This window comes from Nelusetta ayraudi, unplaced genomic scaffold (assembly GCF_046127955.1).
Source record: "Nelusetta ayraudi isolate G7.1 ecotype Tasmania unplaced genomic scaffold, CSIRO-AGI_Nayr_v1 ptg000019l, whole genome shotgun sequence".
Classification (NCBI taxonomy): domain Eukaryota; kingdom Metazoa; phylum Chordata; class Actinopteri; order Tetraodontiformes; family Monacanthidae; genus Nelusetta; species Nelusetta ayraudi.
In genome coordinates, this window is record NW_027466069.1 from 4,963,042 (window position 1) to 4,974,358 (window position 11,317).

Sequence of the window (11,317 nt, forward strand, 5' to 3'; positions counted from 1 at the left end):
ACCACTTGTGATGCGCAGCGTCCAAGTGCCCAAGCAGCAATGGTAAAACATATAGGATCATGATTCATAATTCATCATTTAACATGTAAGATCTTCTGGCAAGCTTTGAAATTTAAAATATGTAAATCCAGATGCAGCTTAGTCATTTAAAATAATGACCCCAGAACTGATGGAAATAAATGTAAAATTATTATCATATTAATAATGAATAATAAACTTCAATTCAGTAAATTTTAATGAAATAAATCGACTGCTGCAACCACACTTGATGTTTATCATTTTATTTCTCTTTGTTACACATAATGTTTCTCCACTTGGACAACCTATGATGTAACGTGGGTTGGTGGTATCTTCCAAAGGAGGGAACACTTGCATGTTAAAAGGTCTGTTTCTTTTTCAGGCGTTACTGTGGAAAAACAACTGTAGAAACTCTCCTACATCACTGTGGACTTTGGAGTCTCCACTCAGTCTTTGAGGCCCTCCTTGATAAGGTTGAGCTCGTAGCACAGCGTCTCATAGCGATACGCCATACGGATCTGGGCCACGTTGGTCTTGCGGATGTCGTTGCCCTCGGGACCCTCCTTAAGGTAGTCAACCCCCAGGAAGTGCTTCTTCTCCTGGCAAACGGAAGTATTTGGGCCGAGTCAATCGCATGTGCAACACGAAGAACAATGTATGGATCATGTGAGGATACAATCTGTGCGTTTCTAAGGATTTGGAAACACATCTTAGCAGCTAGCTTTGAAATGAAGCTATCATCAATCCATCGATCCATCCGGGTCATAGTGCATGCATTTAAATATACAAAGTGCTGATTTTGGTAGATGACCTCTTGCGAGAAAACGTTGCAAATACAAACAACTTCCTTGAGCAGGAACAATAAAATTGAACAGACATTACATGCCACTAGATGGTGCTACTCTACTGTCTGGAGAGGTAACAAAGTGCGGCAAAAGGAGGACTTTAAACAATTAGCTGCAGGGAAATCCTTCTGTATGGCAGTACTAAACGTTTCTACAATGTTTCTATTTTAAACGCTATCGCTATCGCTATCATCCCTACAGTGTAGTGTGCGGTGGCGACGCTCGCCGTACCTCGTCAGACAGCGCGCTCTGCAGCACGCTGCTCCTAGAGATCTCACACATGTCGCAGGTACTAAGCTTGAAGACCTGGGCTGCGATGGCGTACTCCTCCATCAGGGGCTCCTGGAGACGCACAAAAGTTCACGATTGACAGTTTGCTTCGCTAACCGCCAGCGTGCACATCCATTAAGGCACACGCCCAAACCTTGGTGTAGTGGAACTGCATGGGGTCGTCGGTGGACAGGGAGATGACGAGGCCTTTCTTGTGGAACTCCAGCAGGGGGTTCTTGGCGTACTCCAGGAACAGGCTGTTGTTGCTGAGCGGGGACATGGCGATGGGGATTTGGCCCAGGAAGTACAGATACTGCAGCACAGGACTCTGCAGGTGGACGACAGACATAGCTGCTAATGAGACATTTTGACTTCTCTGTTTATCTAATCCAGCACAAAACACTTTTGGGGCATCAGCATGTTGAGTGCTTTCAAAAAGGGATGTTTTTTTTTTAGAGAGTTCATTTCACTACAGAAAGTGAAGTCTGACCTTTTTGAGGTTGAGGCCGTGAGAGATGTTATCGGCGGTCATGAAAGCAGCCAGCAAGTGGGTGATAGCACCGGCCTCACCACAGTGAGGCCTGAACGTGAACGTGTTCATCCCCCTATGTCTGGTGAGCAGAGGACAAATGTGCTTTTAGAGGAACCGTTGGAGGGCAAAGCATCGCAAGCAAATTTGTGAAGGACTTAAAGCGTGCGTGCAAGGAAACGGGTTGACTGACCTGCGGAGCTGGTTGAGCACAGCGATGTTGGCATACATGTAGTAGATGTAGTAGGTGTAGGATGGGTTCTTGGCGATGTCCCACTCCTCTGGCTTGGGGCTCTTGGTGGAGAACATGTGGCCGCTGTGCTTGGACTCGTCGTCCACGCTGTCAAAGCCTGTCACCTGCATCATGGTCACACAGTCAGACAGGCCGTTACACAGGAAACAGAGTGTTGGTGGGGAAGGAAGTTTGGGGATTTGGGTTCGTGTTGGCCTTGTCTGACAGATTTAGAGCTCGTAGGATTGGGTTTCAGTATCTCCTGTCTTTATGCAACTTCCTACGCTATGATCTTCAAGGACTGGCAGAAGGGGATTTGCTCAAGGGTTCAAGTCAGATAAAGTAGAATATTGATCAATAGGAAGGGTCATTTTGAATATGCATATCAGATTAAATGGTTAATGTAATTTAATGAATCCCTTTGAGGTTCATGTGACAGTTTAGTGCACTGAAAGTGTATAAAAACCCCATGACCATAGATTGCCCAAAATGTTACATAAGTTTGGAAAACTAAGTACAGAAGCTGAAGTCAGCGCTGTGCTGAGTTCTCCAGGTGCTTTAGAAATACCTGATTCAAGAGCATTTATTATCATGTCTTGTCTCGGTGCAGGGATTTGTCACAGGACTTACGTGCTGCAGGAAAATGCTGAGCTCCGGCTTGGACTGTGGGTCGATGGTGGCTTGGAACACAGGGAGGAAGATGTTCTCCAACATTTTGCCAAAGTGGGGCACGAAGTTCCGGCCTCTGAAGATGTCGCTAACGTAAAGACGAGGAAAATAGGATTTGTTAATCCGACTCTGCACTCAGTACGGAGCTAATGGTACTCAGACGGTGAACATACTAGATCCTGGGAACTTGAATCATCCATTTGAGGTTCGGGGAGAAGATTCTGTGCTTGACAAACCAGCCGGACAGTTTGGTCCACTCATTAGGGTTGCAGCCGTAGATGGAAAGACGAGGCTCGGCGTACTGGTACTTGGCATCCTCCAGGTCACTGGCCACTTCCTGGTGGAAGTGTGCACGACGTGCAAAACATGGAGTTTGGGGCATGGCAAGGGTGACGTGTTCAAAAGATTGGCAGGCTGTTTCACAGACATCAGAAAGTTGTACATGTCTCCAGGATGAATATTTTTAAAATATGTTTCTATCTACAGAGTTGTTGTCCTGAGTGGGAGAGCAGACCTTGATGATGGTGGCAAAGTACTCGCCGTTGATGTGGTTCTCCGTCTTGAGGTACAGATCACGCAGCTCGCTGGCTCCCACGGGGTTGTACTTGGCATTGAACTTGTCGAAGCGCTGGAAGGTTTGTCTGCCCTTTAAAGAAACAACACAAAAACACCAGAGGAGAATTTCAGATGAGGGCGGCTTCCACTGAAGACATGCTGCTTTTCCCAACCAAAGTCGTTGGTATCCAAGTAGAACACGGCCATTAAAAATGAACGATTCCCCGTGGATCCAACTCTGTTTTTACATTTTCTCTGCAATATTAGCCTGGAGCGGCAGCTGGACTGCTGAGAATCTGAAATCTCATTTATCCATATCACCATGCTCAAATGGAAGGCATTTTCATTTTGGTCTTAAGATTCTAAAACCAATCACTTTCCTATTAGTTGCGAAGAAAACCAGAAAGCTGCTGCTGATAGCAGCCCTTAAATGGCCCCTAAATAAGATAAAGGAACGCAGGCGGTGATTGAGAGCCTAGCTGCAGGCGGCTAAAGAGATTAGCGAGGATGCAGCAGCAAGTTTTATCAGAACAGGATATTTTGCACGCTGGAAAGTAAGATGAACTTGAGGCTTTTCTCAGTGGAAAAGATGTTTTCACATTCGTCCTGACAGCTAAAGGCGGTGGTGCATCACATCCGGTGTTGCTGCACATCAAAATAAAACCTTCACTTGTCTCATCTCATGGCACGTACGGCGTGCACGTCCAGAGAGTCCACCGTCAGGTCATAAGGGTGCAGGTGGAGCGTCTCGAACAGCTCCTTCATGGTGACCTCGCGGCCCTGGAGCTTGTGCACGACGCGCTCGGCGTCCACGCGGTAAGTCTTCTTGATGAAGCGCAGCAGGTGCTTCTGGTTCATGCAGGCGGCGGCGTGGATGTGGGTGTCCACCTGGGTGAGGAGAGGGAAGGGGGGGGGGGGGAGAAAGAGAGAAGAAGAGCTGAGAGCTGTAGGACCGAGGTGGGCGTCGTGACTGTGCACGGACACAAGGGGGAGCTAAAGAGCGCCACAAAGCGCTTGAGAGAAACAACAGCAACACAAAGTGCAGAAACTGTAAGTCCAAAAAGTGATGATCCTGACTGAGTTCTCTTTTTATTCTTATTTGGGTGACTGCAAACATTTTACTTTTTAAATGACTCACTCGCTCTCAGTGAGACTTAAAGTTGGAAGTTTTGCTAACATAGTTTCGCCCCCTGCTCTTCCTCCCTGCTCTGGCAAAAAGAACAAGAAGCAGCGGTGGAGTCATGTTGCGTCTGCCTCTACCTTCCTACAGTTGTAGAAGTCCCTGTGGGGGTTTATCTTTAGCTCCTTCATCTCCTCCATCTCGTTCAGCATCTCGTGCACGTTGAACTTGGACATGAGGAACTTGAGACGACGGTGGGTGTAGGTCTTGCTGCAAAACAGAAGCAGGTACGTTGACTGGTGAGCCGAATGGCGTTGTTTTACAGAATTTCAGTTGATGGATATTCATATTCTGAGAGAAAGTTGTATCTGAATTTCAGGGTTCAAGGTTCAATATACTATTATACTCTAGGAGCAGCCTCGTATTACTTAAAAAAAAAAAACACGAAACTAGATTACTGGTACACAGAATATTTAACCCTCTGTTTTCAACTTCCTGATAAACCTGACACCTGGCTAGGGGTGTGTTCACTAGCACAGAAAAGCCGAACGTCCTTTGTCATTTCCAAAAATTTACATTTTAGCACCATTTTTTTCTTTCTTTTTTTTTTTTTTAAAAAAGGGAGAAGTCAAAAGAGCTGAAGGATGAACTTGGAAAGAACAACAATCTACAGGAAGTAAAATTTTCTATATTTGGATGTTGACTTGACTGCAGAACATTGAAGATCATATTTTAGGCTCAGCTGTGTGCAAAATTTCAGCCTTTACGAGGGCAACAGCCACTTTTTATGGAACTCACGTTGGGCCCTGAGCAATGAGAGCAATGAGGAAGTTCATGTCGTCGATGAAGGTGTCGTAGTCGGGGCAGGGCAGGTCTTTGGGCTGGTGCTTGTCTGCGGCAGCGGCGTCATTGTACACGTAGATGAGGCCGTCCTTCATGCGCGCGACGTAGCCCAGGTTCTTCTGCAGGTTCTTGGTTTCGAAGGGGTCCTCGCCGTTCTTTGGAGGTGAGGTGAACACTGTTGAATATATAATTGTATAATTGTATATATATAATGGATTAAATTAAGAATTTTAGGTAATAGAAGATAAAAAGTGCTGAATGTATGTATTGGAGCCCCAATCTTCTCCCCTCCTCACCTGGCTGGACCTGGTCTTCAGTTTTGAAGGTATCTCCCTCGATGTCACGCAGATACTGGGAGGTCGTGCGTGGGAAGCGCTGGTAGGCCAGCCGCATGTACTTCTCCCTGATGGTCAGGGCGCGGTACAGACCCCTGCAGGACAGCTCGAAGTCGTCCATGGTCACCTGGCACACGAGATATTACACGTTTCAGAGTAAACCGATGGAACAATCTATGTATCTTAGAATTTCTTTCCTAAGCATAACATTTTTAATCAACAGCACTCAATGCTATATAGTCAGTATGCATTAAAGTCATGTAAGTAAAAGAGTTTGTTTTGTGTTTGAGTGGCTATACCTGAGTTGCTAATTAGAAGCTGCAAAAGATGTTTTTCTCTGTAAAGGTCACAAGTCGCGGCCACTAAAACCTGAACCCCTGCCTGCTCTCAGATGACCTCCAATCATGGCCCTGTGCTCGCAGGAGGCCAGTGACCCAGAAACACCTGTGGTCAGTGAAATTCAAAGTCACTGCCTCCCTCATAACTGGTGCTGGTGTTGAGCGGAGAAACTTGAACCAACCGGTGGGTCGAGCGACACCGCAAGAGGAAAATAAAGCGAGTGCTGTGCGTTTTTGACGATGGTTACCCCAGAGGCGTAGTCTCCCAGAATGGCCACCCTCTGGAAGTCGGGCACTTCCAGGTAGGTGGGTGTGTCCACTTCTATTTCAACCACAGGGGCAGCAGGTGACTTGCTAGTGGCCATCGGAACGGCCAGGGTGCGGCTTCGCTGCAGCCTCTTGCTGTGGGTCAAGATGAGAGACAGAACTTCAGTATTCAGATTTAAGCAAAGACCATGAATATACAATCTGATGATATGGGGGGGGGGGAAAGGAGACCTCCCGTATTCCACCTGCTCACATATGTTCAGACTCCAAAATCTTCCCCAGGGCTCTTTAGCCCGCTGTTTGCAGCCTCCTGCCAAAGCGCTAGGTACTACTAGATACGACTGCCAATTTTTTTTTTCTTTTTTTTTTTTGTTGTTGGACCTTCAACTTGATGGCAAGGGATTATTTAAAGAAGTTGGTCTCAGAGGGTGGAACCAACACCCGGCCAAGGGATGATCACTATCAGCATCAGCACCGATTGTGACATCACAGAGGGATAGTTTCTGGAATAGTCTGTTTTTGTATACACTCTCTAATATGTGGAGCAAGTAAAACAAGTAAAATAATGACTTTTCTTTTTTCAGTTTTGAGTTCAAACAACATTGCTAGGGTTGATTTTTAGGCAATATGGGAACTTTGAGGCTCCAAAAAGTCTGATTTTTCACTCAGTAAAGTATAACCAACTTTCCATCCATTTGTCTCACCGCTTCTCAGCATTGTCATCGGTGTGCACGTGGTGAGCCATCTCCATCTGGAGGATGGGACAGTCCTCAGCGACGCCGAACATGGAGAACTCGTCACGCACGCTCTCGTCCTTGGTCTCGGACGCGAAGACCTGCTCGGCGAAGGCCCGCATGTCGTCGTCGGTCTCTGCCGGTTGCATAGCAGAGGCCTGATGAGTTCAAGGGCAGCCATGCACTCTTGTTTCCCATCTGGTCGGCGTGCAGGACCAAAGCGAAAACACACTGCGACAGACTGCCAGACTTTCCACGCAGAGCGGGACATCAACTCCGCGTGATTGTTATGTACAGGTTCACAGCGGCTGAACGGGACACAGACTTTGACTAATCTGAGACAGAGTACTGTATCACAGTATGCATAGCCGCAGGGCGACTCTCCACTTTCCGCTACAAACACGCAGTCCCATGCATACAGAGGAGCTAAAGTGCTAAAAACTCCAAAAACCTTAACAGTGAAACAAGTAAAGCATTTTGTACGATACACAATTTGAGCTCCAGACCCACTTTTCTCATCATCTTTTCTTAAAAATTAAAGAGGCCAAGTGCACAAATAGTCTAATTAAAACCTTGGGGGAAAAAATGACTGGAAAAGAGGGTCAGTGAGTCAAACGACTGGACTAGGCAACGGACACCACTACTTGACAAGAGACAACAGCGGAGGCGTGACGTGACGCCTCTGGAGGACGGAACCACCGCGTGGATCAAAGTGCGCTGGTACACATGCACCCTCTGGCCGGAGGGCCGAGGCTCCCAGCTCTGATCCAACAACTCTTCAGCAACAGACATCACCAGAAAGCATCACTGGCTTCTATCTACCTCAGTCTGTGTTTACTTACTGTCATGACCTGATTGTGTCCGGGAAAGAGGCATCGCCGGCAGGGGAGAGGATTAGAAAAGTGTTAGTCACGGAGGAGTTAAGCAGGAGGATGACATAAACAAATCTTTTTACCGCGCTTCACATCCCACACCTCGGCTACCAACACAGTCCCGGAATGACGTTTTTTTTTTGCTTCTGCAGGGCATTGTGCATCATTTGTTCCGGAAAGAAAGGTACTTGTTTTGAGTTAGAGATGCATGCAACGGTGGCACACGAAGAACAAGAATGTGCCCAATGATAGAAAGAGGAAGCGATCGGTCGTGTTCAATAAACACTGTGGAGTTGAATGCGAGCAAACGGTGATGGAAGCATTAAAGTCATGGTCGCTGCTGAGGTGGATTTGAATACAGAGGATGGAAAACTGCAAGAAACATGAACAAGTCATCTTGCATGTCTGTCAATCATCCAATCATCCAACCCAACATCAAAGGATGCTACATGTAAACTTGATAGCTTTGCGCACTATTTTGCGCAATTAAAAGCGTAATCGTGCATTCACGATTTACTTTTGCACTTGCTTTTGCAACAAAATACAAATAGAAATCTTGTCTTTTGTGCCTGAGCGACTTGTTTTGGAGGAAAAAGCTCAACCTGCTGCAACCCTTCCCGTCGCTTTTTCTAATAAAAATATCTGGACTCCCCAATAAGCCTTAAGTGTCCCCTAAGTGGTTGAACTGCCCCTTTAAAACGAGGCCGTCAGCTCCTCGCACCTGCTCTGACAGATCACAGACCCTCCCGGCACACTGGGACAAATGAGTAAATGACATCGCAAAATCCTCCGAATCCCACAAACATGTCGGATGTGAGATTCCGAGTTTTATAGGGCCGGCAGCTGTTCGGATTCCTGTAAAATAAAAATAAAAAGAGCCTGAACAAAAACACTCCTGGCATGAGCAGACACAGAAGGTGCCAGTGCCTGGGTTGGGGGGAGAGTGGGGGGGTTCTTGGGCCTATAATTAGCATTCATTACCAGCTATAGAACAGCAATCGTGATGGTCAAGTACAAATGCCTGGAAGCGACGTCGTGTCAAACGCTCCCACAGCCGCTCACTGCATTCTGCACTCGCGTCATCAGTCAATGCAAACCTGTAGAGTAGCACCTGGAAACTGCTGGTTGAAACCAGCGGATGAAGATTCAAGGCACATTTTAGATTTTTAAAATATTTTTTAGATATTGTTTTTCATTTAAATAATAATGAGAGAAAATAAGATACCACTTTTTGAAATGTACATATATATGTATATACATTGATATACATATATATGTATATAGATATACATACATATGACTTAGGATGGATTTCATGCAGTAACTTTGTACATTTTAACCTCATTGAACTTGTCGTTAAAGCTGTCCACACCGGCAGCAGGGTGATGAGGCAGCACTGGCTGACATTCCGATCTGCATTCACACAATTTGCAAGTGGAGGCTGATTCGAGACCCACATGAGAGAGCATTTTGCAACAGTGTTTTTTATTTTTCCTCTTCCTTACACACCTCCCTAGAGTGATAGGAGGCTGATTGTTTTTGTTGTTTGTTTTTTTTTTTTTTTGTGACACAAATTGAATGTTACTGTGCACTCTTGCAGGGCTAAAGCCACGACAGACGCGACGCTAAAGACGAGTGTTTAGCTGGAGTGCGACGGCCGTGTCCTCAGGACCCCCCAACTCACCTGGCACCTTGACTTTCGGCATGGCGGCTCTTCTGACGATAGGCTCACTAGAGAGGACTGAGAAGAAGGTGGTCAACCACTGCACCACTGCAGCAGACAAGTGTGGAGCCCTGTGCCCGGTGCAAGCAATATGAAGCGGCTGCCCAGCCTCAAGTGTAACCAGAGGCGGCCGTGTACCCAGTGCCGGGGCGTAACTGGGAAGTCATATGCGGCACTGGGCTATTTTGGGTCGGCTACATGTGCACGGTAGCACAAGGCATGCAGACACACACACACACGCAAAAAAAAAAAATATTGCCGTGTGTCTGTGTGTCTTGGGGGGCGTCTTCCATTATGCAAAGGGCCCGCTGGCTGCAGAAGTTGCGGTGCCTGTGTGCAGGTGTTTCAAGGAATGGTACAATTGCATTTAATATTACATTGCAACAACAACTGATGGCAGACTTACAAGGAGGATTTTTAGAAAATATCTTAAAAAATAAAATTAAAAAAAAGATTCGTTTGACGTGCATACATTTTTATAGACTCTTATAGACTTTTTTTTTTTTTAATTGCAATTTCTACATTTCTTTGCAAGAATGGGTTGCATTTATTTTTACCACGTGTGTCAGATGACCTGCAATCACACTTTGCATGTATAGATGCTTTGAAACATAGTGAGCAGACACCACCATTCAAATTCAGGCATCCAGCTTGGACGATTTCTGCGGTGGTCGGCATCAAACTGTACAGCTCCAGCGGCAATAGAGTTCCAAGGTTGGCCTTGGACTGTTTTGAAACTCCAATGTTTGCTTCTTGCTCCATTTTATTGAATCTTGGTGTGTAGACATTGTGACATATTATCATTATAATTGTTATTTTGTATTTATTTTATTTTGTATTTATTGTGTAATGTATGAGTCTGTCATCTGTTTGTTCTTCTTTGGTTTAAAAAAAAAATTACATCCAATTCCATCGATCCAAAAAAATGACTTGTTTCAAACACTGTTTACACTCTTCACTGGAATTTGGTCACAATTTGAGGTGGTGAACTCATGAACGTTTGTCCTCGGGTGATTTGGTTGTCAAACGCCGTCATTGGGCATCACAAGAAAAGAATGCAGCCGATCGGGGGGGGGGGCTCCCCGAAGATTTATCACCACGGGAGCATGCGGGAGATTTCTGTGCCTCCTTGCAGAGCTACGATGTAAATAGCTGCCGTGTCCAGAGGTGACAGGTGAGGCCCCTCGAATGTAGCTTTAAATTACGTAATTCCATTCTGGTGAGGTCACTCGTTCAGGATGATAAAAGCAGAGCTATGCAGATTAAACGCTGCTGTTGCTTTCAGTGTTCACACCATCAACTGCATAACTGATATTGCGGTGCTGCAAGAAAGTGCAGAAATCCTACAAACAGGAATCTCTAGTCAGATACTTTTGATCCAAACCATCGCGGACCTCCTGTTCAAGTCATGGCCTGGTTTTTCAGTGTTGCGGGAGAAAAAAACGTGATGTTCTCAACTGCACGGACTGTCCATTTTTACCCAGATCACCGCACTCCGGTCCGGTCCGGTCCGGTCCGAGACGCTGTGCGCGCTCCTTAAGCCGTCTATTTTTAGGGAATGCGATCCTAAATGTCAACGTTCCACTCACAGTTCAAGTGGCTACAGAGGGCAGCCAGTCAGATCTCTGCGCTGAAATATAAACGCCAGACAATCTTTTTTTTTTTTTTTTTTTAACTTCTTAAACAGTTTCTGGTGAATTAAGACATTTAATCCATTTCAAAGACAATGGGCTTTTTCACCCCACAAAGGATACCTTTAAACATGTCCAAATACACTGATACACTGACTATTTGTCTACAAATAATAAATAGTAATAAAAGCAGTGAAGTAAATTCGCTGCCTTTCAATTCAGTTTTGCTGATCTCAAACTTATCAATAAACTTGAGGTGAGTAACTTGTCCTCCCTGCTGCTCGACATGCTGCAGCGTGTGGCTGCGACCTCGGAGGTCGGTCAGACTGCCAGGGG

The 11,317-nt window shown here is 45.8% G+C and overlaps 1 protein-coding gene across 2 annotated transcripts; it reads right to left on the bottom strand.

Annotated features, from left to right (window-relative positions):
* Window positions 1-265: 265 nt before the first annotated feature.
* ampd1 (adenosine monophosphate deaminase 1 (isoform M)) lies at window positions 266-9,447 on the bottom strand. Of its 2 annotated transcripts, none has more exons than XM_076026549.1 (15): window positions 9,312-9,447; window positions 6,726-6,891; window positions 6,003-6,156; window positions 5,378-5,543; window positions 5,037-5,256; window positions 4,379-4,508; window positions 3,812-4,006; window positions 3,078-3,209; window positions 2,737-2,900; window positions 2,525-2,651; window positions 1,856-2,019; window positions 1,624-1,744; window positions 1,288-1,461; window positions 1,095-1,205; window positions 266-617 (listed from the first exon to the last, which is right to left on the bottom strand). In XM_076026549.1, the coding sequence occupies exons 1-15, from the start codon at window positions 9,331-9,333 to the stop codon at window positions 465-467; spliced, it is 2,199 nt and encodes a 732-aa protein (XP_075882664.1). In that variant the 5' UTR covers window positions 9,334-9,447; the 3' UTR covers window positions 266-464. The 2 variants fall into 2 exon arrangements, with proteins under 2 accessions (XP_075882664.1, XP_075882663.1); XM_076026548.1 differs by lacking the exon at window positions 9,312-9,447 and adding an exon at window positions 7,598-7,721.
* Window positions 9,448-11,317: the final 1,870 nt, after the last annotated feature.

What these genes read in the sequence shown, in the direction of transcription:
- ampd1 (XM_076026548.1), bottom strand. Translation starts at nt 7,631, where the DNA reads ATGCCTCTTTCCCGGACACAATCAGGTCATGACA. An exon ending in ACTTCTACAACTGTAGGAAG is followed by an intron (nt 4,007 to 4,378) that starts GTAGAGGCAGAC and finishes CTCCTCACCCAG; the next exon opens with GTGGACACCCACATCCACGC. An exon ending in TGCAGTTCCACTACACCAAG is followed by an intron (nt 1,206 to 1,287) that starts GTTTGGGCGTGT and finishes GTGCGTCTCCAG; the next exon opens with GAGCCCCTGATGGAGGAGTA.